Source organism: Onychomys torridus, chromosome 4, assembly GCF_903995425.1.
Source record: "Onychomys torridus chromosome 4, mOncTor1.1, whole genome shotgun sequence".
In the NCBI taxonomy this organism is placed as follows: domain Eukaryota; kingdom Metazoa; phylum Chordata; class Mammalia; order Rodentia; family Cricetidae; genus Onychomys; species Onychomys torridus.
This window is the reverse complement of record NC_050446.1, coordinates 138,950,156-138,972,257: the sequence shown is the minus strand read 5'-3', so window position 1 is coordinate 138,972,257 and position 22,102 is coordinate 138,950,156. Positions and strand designations below refer to the sequence as shown.

The following is a 22,102-nucleotide window of genomic DNA, read 5'->3' as shown; positions in this document are numbered from 1 at the left end:
GGGAAAGAGTTAACTTAGAACTGATGAAGAATTTCCTGTCCTGTTGGCCTCAAGTTCTCCATCCCAGGCAGCTGTCTGAGCTGCTGCCTTTCTCATCCCTTCCTTCTGAGCACAGGTAAAAAGCGTCTCTTCCGCTGTCACTACCTGCTTTCTCCTCTTGACGTACAATTCACGACTCTGTGCACCTCTCCAGTTAGAGGTATTTGTGATCTGTTTTCTTTGCCACGCCCATCTCCACTACCCAGAACTGTGCCTGGAACAGTCGGCATTAAAATTTTTTTTATATGATCAGTAGATCACTGAACAGATAAAACTACTCCTACAAAAATCACAATAAGCCAAACAGCACAGTAGAAAGAAAGGTTAGGGGCAGCTGTTGAGATGACCTGGGGGCAAAGACACTTGCTGCCAACTCTGAAGACCTGAGTTCAATCCCCAGAACCCAAATGGTGGAAGCAGAGAACCCATTCCTGAAAGTTAACCTCTGACCTGCATACAAGCGCCATGACATCTTTGCCTATGCATGTGCACACGGAGAAAATAAATACATGTTTTTTAAGTAATAGATGAGCAGAAATAGGCAATTCATAAGAAAAAAGATGGCAAATAAATGTAGGAAGAACACCATAACTCTCCTCAGTTTTCCTCAGAGTGGAATGTTGATGGTGAGAAGGTCTGCTGGACCTTTCCAGAAAACAATTTTTTATCGATGTGAAATAAGTTAAAAGTGGACTTCTTGGCCAGGCAGTGGCGGCGCACGCCTTTAATCCCAGACCTCGGGAGGCAGACCCAGGCAGATCTCTGTGAGTTCGATGCCAGCCTGGGCTCCAGAGTGAAATCCAGGACAGACAACAAAAACTACACAGAGAAACCCTGTCTCGGAAAAACAACAACAACAACAACAAGCAAACAAACAAACAAAACCAAAAGTGGACTTCTTCTGACTCAATAATAGTCCCTTAGCATTACATGAACAGCATTCTAGCTAGTGTAATTCTAGAAGACAGCCAGAGCAATTAGTCAAGGGGCGGGGGGAGCAGTCAAGTTGGAAAGGAAAGAAGTAAAATCATCTCTATTTCCTGATGACATCATCCCATACGTAGGAAACTGAAGATTTCCACACACAGAACCAATGAACAATCTCAGCAAAGTTTGCACAATACAAAAAACACACATAAAAAACTGAGCAAGTGGGACAGAAGGACCACTTGGCTCTTAAAGTGTTTACTGTTCTTGCAGAAGATCTGAGTTCCCTTCCGAGCATCTACCCTGGGAGGCTCATTCCAGGACTTGATGCCCTCTTCTGGACTCCACAGGCATCTGCACTCACGTGAGCATAACCCCTGAACACACAAATACATTTAAGAAATAATAAAGATAAATCTCTTTTAAAGACTTCACCTCAAATTTGGTCCTTAAGGACTCCTTATGACTAGGAATTAAGGAGAAAAGTTTCCAGAAATCTGTGCGACCACTGAATACACCTCATCTCTTTCCTGTGGCCTCTCTCATGGAGACCAGCTGCTTCTCACCACCAGAGGGAGCAGCATCCTTCTGCCAAGGGGCTTGTTGACGTTGCTTTGGGCCAACACTGAAAAAATAAAATAACAGAATGGGAACTCTCGGCTTGATTAACTTTTTGCAGTAATCCCAGTATTGTAACCACATATGATGCTGTTATTCCTAGCATTAACTACCAAGATCATCTCAATTAGGCATAGGGATTTTTCTAGGGCAATTTTTAAAATCATTTTTTTAATCATGGGGAAGACATAATCAAAGAAAATCACATTATTATATTCAGGCCATGTAATCATGTGTCATCTTGTGATGTCATTTTCGACACTATTTTCATATTTTGTTTCTAATGTACTCAATAATTGGGGGTTTTAATTATTTTTTTACTGTGTGTGTGTGCGTGTGTGTGTGTGTGTGTGTGTGTGTGTGTGTGTATGTAGACAGATCAGAGAACAACTGGTGGGGTTCCTGTTCTCTCCCTTTACCTATGGGCTCTGGGTATTGGACTCATGTCCATGCTTGGTGACAAGTTCCTTTACCAGCAGAACTGTCCACTGGCCCAATGATTTGTTGTTTTAGGCATTACTTTATGGATTACTGTCACAAGCATTAGGGATGCTGTGCTGAGTGAGGAAAGGCCCTTATACTCATCTAAGATTCACTCTTTAATTGGCCACTTACCATCGGCCAAGCACTTGTTCTCATGTCCTTTCACTTTCTTCCCTCAGCTTTTTTGGGAAAAAATTTCAAATCTACAGAAAGGTTGAAAATAATATTATGAGCACCCATGTATCCTTTGCTTATGCTCTCCCATTATTAATATTATGCTATATGTGTGTGTGTGTGTGCTCCTACATATACAGAGAGATATATAAAACATATGATATGTATGTTCATATATTCTCCTAGGTACATGAATATTTATAAAGTTCGTTTTTCTAATTATTTTACTTTATTTATTTTATTTTGCTCGTGCATATATGTGAATCCAGGTATGTGCATGCCAAGGTCTGTGTGTAGAGGTCAGAGGATAACATGGTTCTCTCCTTCTAACATGTGAACCCTGGAGCTTGAACTCATGTCAACAGACTTAGCAGCAGGCTCCTTTACTCACTGATGGCCATCTTGTTGGCCCAAACCATTTCCTTTTGGCTAAGCCATTTTAAAGAAATTTTAGATACTATAAGATTTCATGTCAATATTTCCGTGTTTTTTCTCTTCAGAACAAAGGCATGCTCCAATAACCATGAAACCATCATAATCAAGAAATGAATGTGGATATACATCTGTAATTCCAGGGTTCAGAGGCAAAGGCAGAGTTACACTGTGAAATCCATTTTAAAAAACACAACAAACACTACTTAGTGAAGATATGCTGGAGCTACTGGACTGGGTGTAAGGTAAAAAGTCTGAGTTCACTTCCAGCTTTTGAAAACCCATCAATCCCAGAAGTCAAAAACCCACCAGTCCCTGGCCTCTCCCCAAGCTCAGAACTTGAAATCTCACCAACCCCCAACCTGGAAAACTCCACTCCCAAGAAACACTATGTAAGTTCAATTTTGTGATGCCTCTCGCGGAGCAGAGGCAGCCACGTGTCTTTCTGACTGCCAGGATACCTGTGCCCTCGGTGCTACGAGACTTCTGCTGCAGAAGCCTTTCCCCTCAGAGCTGCATACTAACCCTGACAGAGAAACTCCAGACAGGAAAATTGACTTGATTGATAAGATCTGCAGCAGCTTCTGATGAGGCTGTTCACATACCCAAACCCACTGGGATCTACCATTTTGAAACTGCAGAACTGACCTACAGATGGAATCTTCCGTCCCCCAAATCCCCTTTCTGCCCTATAAAATCCCCAGGTCCCCTGTGCCACGTGTGCACACGGTCTCCACATGAGTGTCCTTCACTGTTTTCCACTTCTGGAGCTGCATGTTGCTTTCTTTTATTTTCATGGGACCTCCACCAATCCCACCTAACATTTGAGAACTACTGACTTACGTACAAAAATGTTTCCTCTTTTTCAATCTTTATTCTACAATTTCATACACATCTGTAATGACTGTTAGTGTTGTCTTTACCCTCTGTTCCTCTCTCATCCTGTTGCCAAACATTCCTTTACACTGTGTGAAGATGTGTCACTGTGATCAGTTTAATAAAGAGCTGGATGGCCAATAGCTAGGCAGGAAGAGGTTAGGTGGGACTTCTGGAGATGGGGAGGTCTGGGGGAAGAAGAAAGGAGGAGTCACTAGCTGGACACAGAGGAAACAAGGCATGCAGGAGGAGAGATAAAAGCCAAAAGCCATGTAACAACACATAGATAAATTGAAATGGGTTAATTTAAGTTACAAGAGCTAGTTAGAAGCAAGCCTAAGGTGGCATGGGAGAGCAATGAGAAAGATATCTTGATAGAGGGAGCCATTGTGGGGCTAGGGAGAAACCTGGTGCTAAGGAAATTCCCAGGAACCCACTAGGATGACCCCGTCTAAGACTACTAGCAGTAGTGGAGAGGGTGCCTGAACTGACATTCTCCTGTAATCAGACTGGTAAATAACCTAACTATCATCATAGAACCTTCATCCAGTAATTGATGGAAGCAGAGGCAGAGATCCACAGCCAAGAACCAGGTCAAGCTCTGGGAGTCCTGTTGAAGATTGGAAATAGGGATTTTATGAGCAAGGGGGTCAAGATCATGATGGGGAAATCTACAGAGACAACTGAACCAAGCTCATGGGGACTCACAAAATCTAGACCGAGAGCTGTGGAGCCTGCATGGGACTGAATTAGGCCCTCTGCATGTGGGAGACAGTTGTGTAGCTTGGTCTGTTTGAGGGGCCCCTGGCAGTGGGATCAGGATCTATCCTTGATGCATGAGCTGGCTTTTTAGATCCCATTCCCTATAGAAAGATGCCTTGCTCAGCCTTGATGCAGGGGGGAGGGGCTTGGTCCTGCCTCAACCAAATGTACCAGGCTTTATTGATTCCCCATGGGAGGCCTTACCCTTTTGGAGGAGTGGATGAGGGGTGGGTTGGGGGCAGGTGGGGGAGGGAGTGGGAGGAGAGATGGAAGGGGGAACTGTGGTTGGTATGTAAAATGAATTAAAAATTTAAAAGAAAAAAGAAACAAGCCTTCATAATTTATAAGAAGTCTCCATGTTGCTATTTGGGAGCTGGTGGTACAAAGACTCGTTTACAAATGGCATCCAAGCTGGGCACTGGTGGCACACACCTTTAATCCCAGCACTCGGGAGGCAGAGGCAGGAGGATCTCTGTGAGTTTGAGACCAGCCTGGTCGCCAAAGCAAGTTCCAGGAAAGGCACAAAGCTACACAGAGAAACCCTGTCTCGAAAAACCAAAAAGAAAAAAGAAAAGAAAAGCTATGGATTACTTCAAAGTTAATCGAGATCAGATTTGAACGGGGGAGACCTCCTGAGGATCTTGGCTACAGACAAAAGAAATAAACCTAGAAAAACCATAAGACAGAGCAAGAGGACCAGGCACCAGTGAAAACAGGTGGCCCAGGAGATCCAGCCTCTCAGAAAGCCCCTGTTGCAGTTTCCTCAGAGTTCTGCATCCAGAACAGCTTCAAGGCTGCTGGCTGAGATGGTCCAGCCTCACAGACTATTCTAGCCAGGACTGCAGATAAGTCTTGCACTTTCCCATTGCATAGAGACTGGGAAACAAACTGGCTAGTTTTCCCAGGACTTGACCATTATCTCAATTTTCTCAGGGTCCCCCAAAGATGCCATCTTTCCCAGACAACAGGAAGCAGTTTTGAGAACATGACACCCACATTCCTGAGAGGTGGGCTGGGTGGTTTTTGGTCAGTGGGTTATGGATGTGTGTCATCATTTAGGGAGGTTGGTTAAAAATTGGTCATGGTCATGGTCAGGGCAAAAGCTAAACAAAGGAAATTAGATTCAAGGATCTCTTTCTAAAGGAAAGAAGGGGAGCTATAGTATAGAAATGATGGGATAAAAGGGTGGGTTGCTGAGTCTACTTTTGAGCAACCACTAGTCTCAAGTATTTTACATTGGTATGAAATTGTGTATATTTTATTTATTGTATATATGTTTCTATTCTTGTTTAAGGTATTATACCTATGCAACTCATTTAAAAATGTAATGTAAAGTTTTAGTCCTTAAAAGCTATCTAGGATAATAAAGAAATACAGGTTAATAGTCATCTATAACAATCAAACTTATGGTCATGTTAGGTATGTTTTCAAAAACAGAGCTATATATAGTTTAGATAGGAGATCTTCAAACACTTCAAAGACCTACAGAATATGGCATTTAAAATGTTTTAATAACACAGAGCTTTTCCTAACAGTAAGGTACATCTGCTCCTGGCAACACCAATTTACTTTAAAAAAGAATGATGGGCATTGAAGAACCTCCATATGGAGCTTGCTTTCTTTGTGACAAGTTAGCCATTTGGGCAAGAGACTGCCCTTGCCTAAACTGCTGACAGTTGCTGTCCACATTGGACAAGCAGGACACAAAAGAAAATGACTGCCAAACTTTGCCAAGACAAGGTAGGACAGTCCTTCAAAATTCCTGCTTCACAGAAAAATCTGCCAGATACTATAGGCCTGTAGGCTGAAGATAGATGCCCCAACATCACAAAGGAACCTTGGGGTGACTGTCCAGGCAATGAGACGTCTCTGTCATTTGGAAGTTGTTTGCTCTGCACTTCCTGTTTACTCAAGTAATATTTTATTCTTCTTGGGTCTCTGATGGAGTTGAAGACGAAATTGTTACAGTTATAGTTATAGTCTTCTTTGTTACCAAATTGAGAAAAAAAAAACTTACAAAAGAGATGTAAAATGTATAAGGTTGAGAAACATAGAAGCTTAAGTTGTTTATCTAAGAAAATGTTTTAAGGTCTAAAAAGATAGTTTTAAGGTGGTAATACAAGTTATGATAGAAAATGGTTTAGGTATAAAACTTTAAATTCATCAAGGTAAGATGGATAATTGAGTATTTTCTCTGAATATGCCAAGTGCAAATGAACTGAACATTATAATGTAATTCTTACCTGATAATTGTTCTTATTGTTTATAGTTTTATTATGTTAGAGTTAAAAACTTTTCCTTTTATTTAGACAAAAAGGGGGAAATGTTGCAGAATATTCCTTAACACTGTGTGAAGATATGTCACTGTGATTGGTTTAATAAAGAGCTGAATGGCCAAAAGCTAGGCAGGAAGAAGTTAGGCGGGACTTCTGGAGACAGAAGGGTCTGGGAGAAGAAGGAATTACTAGCCTGATGCAGAGGAAGCAAGACATGCAGAAGAGGTAAAAGTCATGAGCCATGTAACAGCACATAGATTAATAGAAATAGGTTAATTTAAGATATAAGAGCTAATTAGAAGCAAGACTAAGCTAAGGCTGAGCTTTCATAATTAATAAGAAATCTCCATGACATTATTTGGGAGCTGGTGGTACAAAGAAAGACTCAGTACATCATCTCCCTACTCTCTAGTAAACATTCTTTTCCCCAGAAAGTCCCTCTCCCATTTTCATGTCTTCTCTTTGTGTGTGACCCATTGAGTTTCATTAGAGTTGCTTGCAAGAGTGTGTATGGGAGGTTATTTGCCAGCACATGGGCAATATATCAGAACCAACACCATGGAATAGAATATAAAAGGCCCTTTGTGTCTGGCTTCTTGCTAGCATGAATTCTCAAGATTCATCTATATTGTAGCATTTGTCGGAACTCCATTTAATTTTGGGGTTGAATTGGCAGTCCTTATCACATTGTTCTGAGGCCTCTGCCATCTCTGCTGGAACCTGCTGTCTTCATTGCTTTTCTTCATGTTACCAGCTTAGCCCATGTTAACAAAAGTGGCAAGAAAATCTATAATATGGGAAAGCTACAAGACAACTCTCTCTCTTCAACAAATTACAATTAAGAAAATTTTCTTTTCTATCAAAGATAGTTAGCACAACAAGGGTAACTATTGCCTGGACCTTGTTTTCCCCTTTGCTCTGGTCAGTAACTATGTCAGATTGTGAAGTTGAGTTCTCATCAATGGGCTGAGACACAGTCGATACCCATGTTAGAGGTAAAAGACAGAAGCCATATTGGCCAACATGCTCCCTAGCCCTGTTTGGGTTCTGATGCGCCTTTTTGCAAAAAGAAATTGGCAAATTACTTTTGCTTTGTTTGTATTCTTTTGTGGGACACTGAGATTATTCTTTTCCCACACAACAAAAATAAAAATTAAGGGGGTGGGGAGAGATGGCTCAGCGGTTGAGAGCACTGAGTGCTCTTGCAGAGGACCTAGGTTCGATTCCCAGAACTCACATGGTGGCTACCAACCTCTATAACTCCAATTCTAGGTGATCTGATGCTCTCTTCCAGCCTCTGTGGTACCAGGCACAAATGTGGTGCACAGACATACATGCATGCAAAACACCCATATACATAAAATAAAGGTAATAAATAAGAAAAGATGAGCAGAAAGTGGAAAAGGAGAAAGGGAGCGCAACAAAGGGAGGGAGGGAGAGGGCTTGTATATCAGATGACACTGCAGAAGCATGCTAATATCCAAACCTATGAGACGATACTGCAGAAACATGCTGTCTACATCCAAACACAGGAGACTTGTATATCAGACGACACTGCAGAAACATGCTAATATCCAAAATATGAGCTCTGCTTAGATTCTGATTCAGTGAAATACAAATTTACACAATAAGAATTTTAAACATGAATTGGCTATTTGAATGTCTTCAGGAATGGTGCTCATTTTTGTAGTTATGCTTTGGTGATGAGTTCTGTATTATTTTTTTGAGACAGGGGCTATGTAGCTCAGGCTAGCCTCAAACTCCTGATATCCCTGCCTCAGCCTCCTAAATACTGGGACTATATGCATGTCTGCCATGCCCATCTTCCCAGATACTTTCATTTTGGATTCTACATATTTTACAGAAATAAGTGAGGTTGTTTGTAAGCCTACTATCTTTCTAACATTTATTTATCCATTCATTCCTTCAGTCGTGTGTGTGTGTGTGTGTGTGTGTGTGTGTGTGTGTGTGTGTGTGTGTTGGAAGCCAAGGTTTCTGAATAAATCTGGACAAGAAGGCAGTCGGCAAGCTCCAGGGGACCTCGGGCCTCCACTCCCTAGTTCTGGTGTAGAGGGTGTGTGAATGGCCGCAGCCAGGTTTTCTGAGTGCTGGGATCAGAACCCAGGCCCTCATGCTTCTGCAGCGAAGTGTTCTCACCCACGAGCCATCTCTCCGCCCCAAGTCTACCATCTTTGAAGCTAAATGTGTTGAAGTTGAGCGAAAAGCACACAAGGAACTGGCATTTTTTTTTCCTGATGTAAAAATTCCCCTGTACCAGAAGACCCTCCCAGCCCCCTACCTAAAGGTTCTTTAGTTCTCCATAACTAACATGGCACCTCTCTTCTTTCATCCCTCCTTCCTTTCCTTCTTCTCTTTTTGGCACGTATGTAAATGTGTGTTAGCTCCAGAGGTTGACATCAGGGGTCCTCCTCAACTGCTCTCCACCTGACTTTTGGGGACAGGGTCTCTCTCACTGAACCCAAGTTTCACTAGTTCAGCAAGACTGGCTGACTACTGAGCTCAGGGGTCCACCTGCCTCTTCCCTCACACACACCACCCCGCAACCCCAGCACTGTGATTACAGACACTCCTGGGCCTGGCTCTACGTCGGTGCTGGGGATCTGAACTCACAATTGTGCAACAAATGCTTTACCAACTGAATCATCTCCAGTACCCACTCTGACTCTGTCCTTCACAGAATTATGCCGATGCCACTTCATACACTCATTAGTGGACTTCTCTCTACCAGAATCTAGTTCCAACCAGAATAAAACCTTGTTTTCTTTGTTTGCTGCTACTGTCTGGGGTTATGGCTGGCACCCAAAGGTGCTTAATAAACCTCTTTTGCCCCGAAGGACACATGGATAGAGGGGGCAGCTAAAAGCCGAAAGCACCTGTTGGAAAAACCAACAAGGAAATACTGGTAAATCATATTCTCCAAAGATGCCAGAAAAGGCAGAGAGATTCAACTCTTAGCCCTGAGCCCTGGGGGCTGTGGAACCAGCCTCGTTGGTGTTTAGCTGTTTGTCCAATTGACTGAAAAAAATAAATTAGATTCATGATTGTTTAACACAAATCCTTTTTTTTTTTTTTTTTTTTGAGTGAAATCTCAAGAGTCCAGTATGTAAAACGTGATAGCCAAAAGCAGATTTATTATTTTATAGCTTCGTCTCAAAAAAATAAAACTTAGAAAATTATCCAGGGATTATGAGGAATCCAGGAAAACCTGGCCTAGCAATGTCAGTTTAGAGGTGAAGGGCTGGCTGGGGCAGCTGAGAAGTGGGGTTCTCTGCTTGGCAGACTGCTTCTCCCTTGGCTGGTCACGGTTTTCAGGTGAGGGGGCTGTGCCTGGCCCTGCGGGGGGCGCCCAGGGTCCTGAGCTCACGGTCTTTCTCGGAGCTCTCGACCTGTTCTGTTTGAGAGAGTAGAACTCCCTCATCAAGGCCTGCACCTCCCCCTGCTCTTCCTTCAGCCTCCGGCAACAGTGCAAGGCAGCGGGGTCGATGGGGTGAGCTTCTGTGTTGAAGACGTAGCCCCCAGCTCCCAGGACGCATTCCCCGTGGGGGGTCATCACAGAGTCAAAGGTGGAGCCGTTGTTGTGGATGAAGTTGTCCAGGTGAAAGAGAAGGTAGAGGTATTTCACAGTCTCGGCCAGGAAGAATGACTCCATGCGGTTGTCCAGCTTGTGGTCTCGGAGGTCCTTGATCTGCGTGTGACAGGAAGAAGCAGTCAGAAAGGCACTGCGGTTTGGGAGTAAGGGTCAGGCAGCCCTGGTGATAACTAACCGCTGAGGGCCTTCGGGAGAGTCACTTCCCGGGGCTTCACTTTTCCAAGTCACCATCGCCTCTCACTTGAGTAATGACCAGCTGGGCTCCTGCGTCCATCCTTCCCCGACGGACGCTTAAGGCTGCTGAGTCTGTCAGGCCCTTCGGGACCTAGCCCCTGCTCCCTCTCTGCCCTCACTGTTTCCTTACTGGATCCTTTTCTTGCAGTTCCAGGCACAAAGCACAGTCTCACCTGAGGGTCTTTGTGAATATTTTTAAACACAGATCTAAGGAAGTGAGGGAGCCAGGTATGAGGCTGAGAGGGGAACAAAAAGAGCCTCTGCCTCTGCCCCTCAAGGCCCTCTGAACTCTCTGAACTCTGCTGTGGACTTTAGTCCTTTGTAGCCATTCTATCACCGATTCACACTTACACAGACACATGGAGGACAGCTATGGACACACAGTGTATAACCCAAGAATTAATATTATTATTAAAGATTGGAATAAAAGAACTTGTGTTGGCCAATGGACAGCTATCGAAGGGAAACTGGGACTATTTGGCAAACTGCAACAAAGAAATCAATGTAGCTTATGAATTTATTATTAAATAAATTCTGACACTGTGGAAAGAGGTCAATGTGTCCATCTGTTTCCAACACAGTCCTCATGACAAATGGTGTCACATATTCCTGACCTGACTCTTCCTCAGGAGAGCGTCAGGTTTTCACTATTGTAAAGAACTAACTAGGGGTTGGCTAGACAAAATTTCAAAAGTTCACAGGCAGAGATGAGTAGGATAATTTACTACAAACGCTTACTTTTAGCTTCTTAGATTTACTAGTACATTTAAGTAAAATTAATTCTCAGTGGACATTTAGCTTACACAATTCTGTGACTCAAGTATGGACTCAAAGACCAAGTCAGATTTCCTTCCCTGTTTGACAAAGACTCAAGGGCTGTTCTCATGTGCACCTTGGGAGATCTCCCAGATGCTTCCTTTTCATGGAAATGAGCTTAGCTTTCCCAGTGGACTTATCGCTTTGGTTTTTCAGAGAACAGAACATACTGGAAGCCAAAACAAATCATGGCTTTACTAACCCATTTACTACAGGTCTTCTCTATCACAAACTGAGTCTAACAGGAAATGGAGCTCAGTTGTGGAGTGCTTACCCAGCATACATCAGGCCCTAGGACCAATCTTTAGCACCATGGAAAGAAAAAAGGATCTATATATACTTTACCTACAAGATATCAAAATTTTTGCAAAAGTTTTGTTGTTTTGTTTTGAATTCCACACCCCAACACAAACTCTACAGAATGTCAGGAAACACCCAGATTATTTTCTTAGACATCTGTTTTATGTGTATATAGTGGCTATTTGTACCTCTCCTGTTGGGTCCTGTGAGGATGTCAGCTCTCTCACAGAGCAGCTAGTGTGCTATTTCTAAGTACAAATCAGATCACAGCACTGTTCTGCTGTGGATCCTGCCCCAAATCCCACTCCTGTGCACACAAAGGCCCTGCCTCATCCACCTCTGCCTCGCTTACCGAGACCTCCTCTCTAACCTTCCCCCTTGCTTACCCTCCTCTGATCCAGCCACACATGTTTCCCAGACATGTTTTCATTATTTTTCCAAACTAAAATGTAAGCTCATGAGAGCAGGGGGCCAGGTTTGTCTCTAACCCATGGACACCCACACAGTAAACACCCGTGGGAACAGCAGAACCGTTTGTTAAGAAGTCCATGTTTGAACGTAGGCTATGGGATTCTAGATTTCATCTCTCAAAATTCATTTAAAAAGCCCTGGGACAAAACTTTCTGCAAAGGCCATTTGGTCTTTTTGTTTGTTTGTTTGTTTGTTTTTTTAAGGCAGGGTTTCTCTGTGTAACAGCCAGCCAAACCCCATTTTGTAAAGCACAAATTCTGACAGACAAGGACATCTGATGAAGAGGTAAGTCAAGGGCTTAAGGTCTAACCCACTTTGGTAGCCAGGTCCACACCTTTTGTAAAACTCGGTTAACTATGACAATTCCAGTAACTACAATAATTTGGTTTTCAGAAGTAAATTAACTTGTTGCTTTATAAGCTTGACCACCCTGCCCTGGGGGCACCACGTAATGGCCACCAGGAAAGATGTTTATCAGCCACCTAACATTCTCCAACTGTCTACTCACTGCTTACCCCTAGCAATGACAAACTGTAGGCCAAAAAGAAACTTTTCAGCCTTCTTCCATTCTCCGTGCCTGTGTCCTGTAACTACACCAGCTTGTAAGGGGACACTGGTTCCAATTCTTACAGAGGCCCCCTCTGCAGCTCTCTCTCCAGACAGGCCTGCACTGAGACACTCTCCCCTTACCTATCTTTCTGCCTTGCTGACCTTTCACACTTCCACTAGACATGTGGCCTTCAGCAAGCTTCTCTGTTCACGGTTTATAACCACTCCCTTCTGGTGCTAATGCTCCAGCGCTGTCAAGCCACCACCATGGATTGTGAGAGGCGAGAGGCTCTGAAACACTTACCGTTGCAAATCCGCACTCCACCTTGCTGATTTTCTCAATGGACTCCACAGCATCTCTCCCGAGTTCTAAGAGAGTGGGATCCCCTGTGGCACGGTAGAGGTACATTGCGCTCTCGATGAGCTCTGTAAAGCCAAGCAAACCTTCTCAGTAGCTGAGCAGGCATGGCAGGGGCCCACTCAGGGAAGGCAGCAAAGGCTCCTCCCCTCCACACCTGGTCAGCAGAGCCCGCACTAGAGAGAATCATGGCATAGCATTCGGGACTACTTGGCAAACTGCAACCAATGAACCCACTGTAGCTTATGAATTTGTTATTAAATACATTCTTGACATTGTAGAAAGGTGGAATGTGTCCATGGTGAGTTTTCGGAGCCAAGATGCACAAATCCTGAAGCTCTGATGAACCCAGCAGACTCCCATGCCACAGAGAGAGAGGCAGCCCGGCTCGGGGACAGAGAAGGTAGCAGAGGCTGTGACCTGACCCTCAGTGTCTGCTCTCTCCTGACTTCAGCAGTGCACATGGCTATCTGACTGGTAACTATTCCCAGCAGTGATGTGATAAGAACCCCATGGAACACAGTGCCATGAAGGAGCACTTGCCCAACATGGACAAGGCCCTGGGTACAAGTCCCAGAACCACAGAAAAAGAAAAAAATATTAATTAAGAAAAGTTAGCTGGGTGTGGGGGCACACACCTAAAACCCCAAGCCTTGGGAATTGAGGGTAGGAGCATCAGGAGTTCTGAGTCTCTCTCCCCAGTACACACGTCCAAGGATAGCCTGGGCTCCATGAGACTATGGGAAGGTGTTCCAGATGCTCGATGCTCAGCCAAGTTCCCTTTCCTAAGCTGGGTATTAGCCAAGAGGAATGGGCCCAGGTGAGACTATTTACCATTAATTAAAAGAAAGAATCTATTTCTTTTAAATATTGTAGGGTTTTTTTGTTTGTTTGTTTTTGTTTTTGTTTTTGTTTTTGAGTTATTTGGGGACAAGGTCTCTCTATGCAGTTCTGGTTGTCCTGGAACTCACTCTGTAGACCAAGCTGGCCTCGAACTCACAGAGATCCGCCTGCCTCTGCCTCCCAAGTGCTGGGATTAAAGGGGTGCGCCACCACTGCCCGGCTTCTTTATGTTTTCTACTTCAGCACCAATAGCTTCTCAAATCAAAGAATTTCTCTCCCCCCCCCCACCCCAAGTCTCTTGGCTCTTCTTTCTGGCTCTCTCCCTTCTGATGGAAACTCTAGCTCCCACTTACTCACTCATGTCTGTGTGAGCAGAGCTGGGGCCATGCACATGCTAGGCACACCCCCTACCACTGAGCTGTGTCCACAGCCTGGTCTACTCTTAATTTGGAGAAGGAATCTCTGCCTGTCTCCTCAGGTCTCCCTCCCCTCATCCCACAGGCCTCTAAACAAGTGCTAATCCAACTGTTCACATTCTAGGGCGCATTCCAGGGCAGACAACGCATACACGCATGCTGCATGCGCCAGCAGAAAGGACAGCGCTCTCGTGGGAGGCCTTCCTCTGCTGCCAGCAGCTGGCTGGGTCAAGGCCAACTTTTTCTCTTTCTCACACACGGGTCCAGTGTGGGAGCCAATGCTGTGCTGTATGGTACCCTGTCGACTCGGAAGGACAGTCCAGGGAAGTAAAGGCCCTTACAGAGGGCTTCAGGCGAGGGTCTGTAACTGTCATCAAAGACTCACACTAGAGTACCATGCACTAGCCAGCCTGGCTACAGAACAGTATCTTATCTCTCCTACCTATTGTCTGGGGAAGGAAGGGGGACTGAACCACGAGCTCCTAGAATTCCTGGCAGTGATGTGTACTTCCCTCGAGAACCTTCCTGCCAGCCAGCCCTGCAAATAGAGCAGGTTGCCTCCATAAGCAGCGAGCTGTCTCTGGTGGTGACTAGGCCAGGACTAGAAAATCACTGGATCCAGTCACTGTAGGAGGATTCAGTTAGAAGACCCCTCAGAAGTTCCAGTGCTGAAACTGCATCTAAATGTTTGACATGCAGTCACAAACTTGAGTTTATTTTAATCTCCTGGTAACAATAACTATGACTGATACTTCCCAGAAGTCTGATGCTTCCCAGGAGTTTTCTAAAAAAGAAAAGCCATGAGAACAAATGTCTAGAAACACCAAGAACAGCAGCAGCCCGGCAGTCCCTGCGTGTGACTGCTGACCCTCTACTGATGTCACTGGGTTCCTCTCTCACCTCCCAAGGCCCTGCACTCACTGGGGTTAGAAGTGGAAGGGGTGGGCAGAGAGCACAGACAGGGGGAGGCACTACCAAGGCCAGTCTGTTGCTACGGGAATTCGGTGGCACGGGGGTGGGGGTGGGGGAGTGGGGGGGGGGGGGTGGGCAGAGACTACCATAATGCAACCTGACTTACACTAGGCTGTGGGCCTACCTGCTGACTAAGTTCGGCCTCTGTCTCCCCTGTCCTTCCCTCCTTAGTTTTTAACGTCCCTGAGGTGAATGAGAGGACACCAGAGCTGGCAAGAACTTCAGATAGTGTCCAGTTTGTGGTCTCTCCTGGATTCTGAGCTGCCAAAGGTGAGGGGAATGAAACTTGGGGGCCTAAGGTCCTCCTGTAGAAGAGTACCTTACACAAGCCACTCACAGAAGTGGCCTACAGTCTGTGATGTCCTAGTGGTGGAAGTCCCCAGGACCCAGTCCAGCTGGTACCTCTCTTTTTTCTCATTTCTCCAAGTTTGAAGGAGCACAGGACTTAGATAGGAAACCTGGGTTCTGGTCCCAGCTCCTGCCTTGGCCAAGTCACTTCAACCTACCAGAACTCGGTTCCCACACCTAGTAGGAAAACCATCAAGAGGCATTAGAGAAGAAAGAAAAGTAGCCTTGGGAGGGCCTGTGAAGGGTTGGGGTGTGAAGAACCAGAGCCTGCCGGTTGGCCACGGACCAGACACACTGCTCACCCGGTCGAAGTGGATAGCCTTCTCGCTTCTCCACTGTGTATCCCTGAGGAATGTTGTAGAATTCCGGCAGTCCCCCAAACTGCTTCCATACAGTGTAGTAGTTGAGGAAGGTCCTCATGGCATCATCAATATCCCCAATGAGGCTCTGTGGAAAAGAAACGGTCAGCAGGTGAGCAGACTCAGGCACTGTGTCCACCTGTACATGTCACAATCAATCGATCTCAAAGGAGAGACAAAGCAAGCCTTGGAAGCTGTGCTACTGACCAGTCCTGAGGTGGATCACTGACTCTGTGCAGCGCTCAGCCACAGAGCGAACCTCTCTGGGCCTTTTCTGTAAGACATAAAACTCAACACCTATTCACACCTTGGTGAGGACCTGAGATTAAGTCTCTGGACCTTCATGACCAGTGTCTGCTACCAGTCTTATTTTGGTGAGCAGATCCAAATTTCTAAGCACAGGGGGAAAGGCTACTGTGCTAAGTAAGACTCATAAGGCCCCCACACCTCCAACAGACAGCCATGTCCACCTTACAAGTTTCTTTATGCAGAGCTAAGAAAATGAGTGTGTTTTCTTCTTGTACAGCCCTCTGAACATGCTGCTCTGCACTTCCTTTATTCATTCAACAATCTATCTTGGTTTTCTTCCATGTAACGGAGTGCCCTCCTATACAGCTGCACAGTAGTCGGTCACCTAGACCCAAGTTTAACCCGTTCTATAACCAGACATTTGGCTTAGTTCCAGTCTTTTGTCATTTGCTAAAACAATGAATGCTGCCTATACATCACTTCATGCATCTAAAAATGTATCTGTAAGACAAATCTCCAGAAACAGGATTTGTGAGTCAGAGAATATGTGTTACTATTAAGTCTATTTAAAGAATCCTTTCTTTTCTTTTTAAGACAGGGTCTTACCACATGACTCTGTCTATCCTGGAACTTGCTATGTAGACTAGGCTGATCTAGAACTCACAGAGATCCACTTACTTCTGCCTCCCAAGTGCTGGAATTAAAGGCTGTGCCATCATGGCCAGGTCACTTACCTATATTTTAAAATTCTACTTAAGAATTTGAAAATTTTAATTATTACTCTTACTGGATTACTGTAGTTCAACAGCAACCTTTATCTCTTTGTGTTTCCGTGTGTGTGTGTGTGTGTGTGTGTGTGTGTGTGTAAGCCAGCAGAGAGCCTCAAGTGTTGACTCTTGGAAGATGTCCCTTTGCTTTTTTGAGACAGGGTCCCTCACTGGCCTGGATCTCCTACAAAGTAGGTTAAGTTTAGTAAGTTCCAGGGCAGACAGGACTACATAGTGAGGCTCTCTCAAACAACAAAGAAAACAACAACAGAAATACATTTCCAAAACTCCACTTCCTCAACAGTGTTGTGGGATATTTTATCACACTGTGTAAAGATGTGTCACTGTGACTGGTTTAATAAAAAGCTGAACAGCCAATGGCTAGGCAGGAGAGGTTAGGCAGGACTTCCGGGCAGAAAGAGGAACTCAGGGGATGAACTAGGCATGCAGGAGATGCCAGTGAGACACTGAAGGAGTCAGATGTACATTATAGAGGATAGGTAACAAGCCACATGGCAGAATGTAGATCATAGAAATGGGTTAATTTAAGTTATAAGAGCTAGTGGGACAAGCCTGAGCCATGGCCAAGCATTCATAATTAATCAGAAGTCTCTGTGCCATTATTTGGGAGCTGGCGGGCCAAAAGAAAGTCCAACTACACACCCCTGTTTCTGAAAGCAGTAGGCTGTCCATTCTCACAGCCACTTAAGTGTCTTTCTCTCAACACTTGGGAGGTAGAGGCAGGGGGAATCACAAGTTCAAGGTCGTCCCCCATTACACAGTGAATTCAAGGCCAGCCTGGGATATATGAGGTCCTGTCTCAAAACAAAACAAAGGCAAACTGAAGGGAATCACTTCTATTACAAACTATGTTGGTCCGTGAACTATTACAGCACAGGTAGGGAGATGAGATGTACTCTAAGGCCTCCTCTAACTACAGCTCCATCAGACTGGATCAGAGGAAAACTCAGGACGGCGGGCAGAGCAGGCCCTGTGTCAAGGAGGGGACTTGGAAGAAAGGCCCAGTGGAAAAACAGCTCTTGCCAGTGGCTGTTGCAGCACTGCCCATTGCTGCAGGTGGCTCTACACCCACAGCCAGCGGGAGCTCGGCTCCTTACCGCTCCTTTGGGAAACCTGGGCCGGGAGAATCATGTGTCTGTCTAACTCGATTTAGTTCTTCCTTCCACACCTGCCTCAGCGTACTCAAGCAGCTCAGTTCCTTATCTGATACATCCAAACAAGCTTGCTTACATCCACATACCACAGAAAAATGGCCACTCTCTTTGACAGGTCATACCTGAAGACCAGGCCAGTAGGCCTCCAAGGACTGGAAAACTGGCATGGACACAGTGCCCTTGTACATCTGCACCCAGAGGTACCAGTCATCGAAGTGGGTGTAATTCCGGATGGCTTTGCTGTATTCTGCGGCATGGGAGAAGAGATAACAGACACAGGTGATTGGCAGACAAGCCTTGACAACAGAAGGTGCCTTACACTTTGAAATATTGTACCATGGCCTAGCTTTGAAGCAGAGAAGGATACACTGAAGCAAGCACACTAGAAAGGAACATGGGTTCAAAACTCCATGCTCAAATTCTTTTCCACGTGCTAGCTATGGCCTGGGGCAAACTTTCCCATTCTCAGCATCAGGTTTATTATATGTTAAATCAGGGAAGTGATGTTATATACCTTGTGGGATTATCCAGTCATTCACTCATTCAACAAATAAGTACCAAATGGGTATTCAGTTATCAACAAGACAAAGCCTCCCTACATGGAGCTGACACATCAGTGGGAAGTTGAGCTGACACTTCTCCCCTAGGATGTGTGTCCAACAGGACTTTAATTTTGTGTTCACTGTGGAATCCCCACCACTAGCACAGTGCATAATAAATATACATGATAGATATTATCTGGATGGACAGGAACCAAATGCAGACACGAATTCATACGCTATGTCAAAAAATGTAGTAAGAATGAAACGACCCAGGCTCATAGCTTGGCCCAGCGGTTGGCATGTCACTGTTATCCAATAAACATGTGCCGAGTAAATTAATAGTGGCTGTAATAACTATTACTACGAGTTCGACGAGCCTGCATGGGAATTATTACTAGGTCAAAAACGAACTAGATAAATGTGACCTACTGAGTATAAAGGATTGGGAGAAACCAGAAAGTGAGTAAGGCACAGGGCACATGCTGAAGTCTCCATACTGAGGAAGAACACCCTGCTTCCTAGGTAGGATGTGTAAACTAGGGTCTGAAGGGAGAATGGAAGGTGGACACATGAAGACAGGAAATACATATACACCAGGAGAAGCAAACATCATATGAAGTGGCCAAGAGGTAAGGAATCCAGACCACAGTTGGAGAAAGCAGTGTTTCAGGCAGCTCCTAGGCGATGTTGTGTGCATGCAGCTCCTAGAGGATTTGTGTGCATGCAGCTCCTAGAGGATTTGTGTGCAAGCAGTTCCTAGAGGATTTGTGTGCAGGCAGCTCCTAGGGGATTTGTGCAGCAGTTTCCTCCAAGATTAAAACCTTCCATGTTGGAGGGAGCTCATTAAGACACAGAATGTTAGAAACAGGTGAGGCAATAGGATGTTCTAAGGAGAGGTGAAACAATGGGCAAACTCAGAAAGCTCAGGAAGGAAACAACTCTGAGGCTTCAGGAAGTCCCTGAAATCAACCAGATACACCGGGCCCCTCCCTCACCAAGAATATATAAGCTGCAAGGGCTGCTAAAAGAGTTTCTCTGGTAAGCTAAGTTGCCGGAAGAAGTAGAGAGCTGCTAACAGAAGCAGAGGTCAGCCAAGTTGCCTGGCATGGCTCAGACCACTCAAGCTGCCTGGAAGAGACTCTCCAAGCTGCTGAGCTGCTCGCAAGTTACGCAGTATGCTCCAGACTCCCATGTCACCCACGCGGATTCATTCGGTGCAGCTATCTTTCAGTCATTTCTGCTCCGTAAGCACCTCTCCCTTATTTCTCTAAGTAACCCCAACAAAACTCTGGTTCACCGAATTAGATCTTGGTGGTATTCATACTTTAGTCTGTCATAGTTCGCCATCTGCGGTGAGTAGCTGTTTGTTCACGTCTCCCCAGGAACAGTGTCCCACAACAAAGGTAAAGAAGAAAGATGAAGGATTTAAGGTTATCCTCAGCTACAGAGAATTTCAGACAAGCCTAGGCTACATGGGACCATGATTCAAACCCAGAATTAAAAAAGTAACAAAACAAAAAGAACAAAACCTGAACCAAACAAAACCATCAAACAGAAAAAGAAAATCTGAAGAGGTGCAGGGCATCAGGAGCCTCCAGTGGCTCTGAATGCAGAATGGACGGATTCCATAGGACTTGACGTACACAGTAAAGCACAGTCAATAGGAGAGTCATAGAAAAAGCCCCCTTACCCTGCCCCTTTTACCTAGAAACATAGCCATGAGCTTCTTATCTTGAAGAAGGATGGCTCCTTTCACCAGGTACTCAAAATAGGAGTCCACGCCAGCCCCAATGCCTGCATCCTGGGCCACCCATTTGCCAGTGAGCACATCGATGTGATTGCCAACCTAAAAGAGAAACACAATCCCTAGGAAGGACCAAGGCCAAAGAACGATCTACTTAGTGCTCTGACTGCCCAGTGAGATGCCAGGCTGGCACCTCAGTGTTTCCTTAAGACATGCAGGCTGGAGAAGGCCATGAAGCTTGGCCACGGCATTCTTCCTGCACATCTCTACCGTGGAGACACAGCTCATGTACATTTGAAGGGACTGAAGTAGCACACTAACCAAACTGACAAGGGAAAGAGAAGGATCTCAAGTCATCACTCCCTGCTTAGGGTGAGTGCAGATGAGAGATTGAGAACGTGTTTCTGGAATCTGTCTCAGACTCAAGGCATGAGTCTGACTCCAGTGTCAGCTGAGCTCAGGAGGGTGCCTGCTCAGCATTTGCAAGGCCCTGAGTTCAATCCCCAGATCAAAGGCCAAAAGCAAAGTAGCTCACATAAACACATCTGTATGTGTGTGCTGAGTTCCCAGCACAGTCCACATCTCACTATAGCAACAGACTTTATTATTTTATAAACTGAATATTACTATTTTTATTTTCTATCATCTATCATCTATCTATCTATCTATCTATCTATCTATCTATCTATCTATCCATCCGTGTGTGTGTGTGTGTGTGTGTGTGTGTGTGTGTGTGTGTGTGTGTCACATGAATGTCGACAGCCCAGGCAGGATACACAGGAATGGTAAAGGAGGGGTACAGACAGGGCACCAACCAAGCCCATCACAGTTCAAAGGCTGGAGCAAAACCTGCCTGCATTGGACTAAAGATGTTACCATGAGCCTCCAGGATGGCGTCTAAAGGGATTTTCTGAATCCTCAGACAAGCTCCACTCTCTGAACTGACTTCGCCCCAAACTTTACATAAAATCACTTTTAAACACAAGGAGCTATAGTGTCTCAGCATATTTTGTTTTGTTTTGTGATTTTTCGAGACAGGGTTTCTCTGTGTAACAGTCCTGACTGTCCTGGAACTCGCTCTGCAGACCAGGCTGGTCTCGAACTCACAGAGATCCACCTGCCTCTGCCTCCCGAGTGCTGGGATTAAGGGCGTGCACCACCACCGCCTGGCCAGCATAGTTTTTAATGCATTCACATCCCTGCCAGGATATCTGGAGAACCAAAGTGGTTGAATAACCTTGCAGCAGGCCAGGAGGTGAATCTAGCCCTGAAGTGAACCCAGCCTTAGTGTCTTGACTGCTTTGAATCAATGACTGTTAGTGTCACTGGCTTCTTCCTTTGGGGATTTGAAATTATCTTTGAGGATTAGCTGCTCCAGAATATGTTAAATATCCACTTATTAATAGGAACTGGAGGAAAAATGAAGCCCTAGGGTCAAATATGCTTGGGAAATGTTAAGCAAAGCTAAAGAGGTTCTTTTACCATTGAATTTAATAACTTTTACTCTGTTTAAGTTCTTTGTGACTCTTAAAAAAAAAGTAAAAGTAAAAAACAACAACAAAAACCTGATGCCGCAAGAATTCCCTAGATGATCTGTTCTGTAATCGTTTTTTTCATAGAAAGGTCACTCAACATCTCTCAGTACTGGTGTTCTAGAAAACAAGTTCTGAAATGTCGACAGTCACTAGAGGGCCAGGTAATCTATGGCCAGTGAGTCAGGGGTGTGAAGTGTATGACTCCTGCCTAGAAGAAAGAAAGGCTC

At 44.9% G+C, this 22,102-nt stretch overlaps 1 protein-coding gene across 1 annotated transcript in view; it reads right to left on the bottom strand.

Moving 5' to 3' along the window:
- Nucleotides 1–9,717: 9,717 nt before the first annotated feature.
- Nucleotides 9,718–22,102, bottom strand: part of Edem2 (ER degradation enhancing alpha-mannosidase like protein 2) — a 28,537-nt gene continuing 16,152 nt past the window's right edge. The window contains exons 7-11 of the mRNA XM_036185943.1: nucleotides 20,301–20,442; nucleotides 18,177–18,301; nucleotides 15,807–15,951; nucleotides 12,872–12,993; nucleotides 9,718–10,293 (exon numbers count right to left, since the gene is read on the bottom strand). Coding sequence (XP_036041836.1) covers nucleotides 9,793–10,293; nucleotides 12,872–12,993; nucleotides 15,807–15,951; nucleotides 18,177–18,301; nucleotides 20,301–20,442 — 1,035 coding nt within the window. The 3' untranslated portion in view covers nucleotides 9,718–9,792. The remainder of the gene's footprint in view (nucleotides 10,294–12,871; nucleotides 12,994–15,806; nucleotides 15,952–18,176; nucleotides 18,302–20,300; nucleotides 20,443–22,102) is intronic.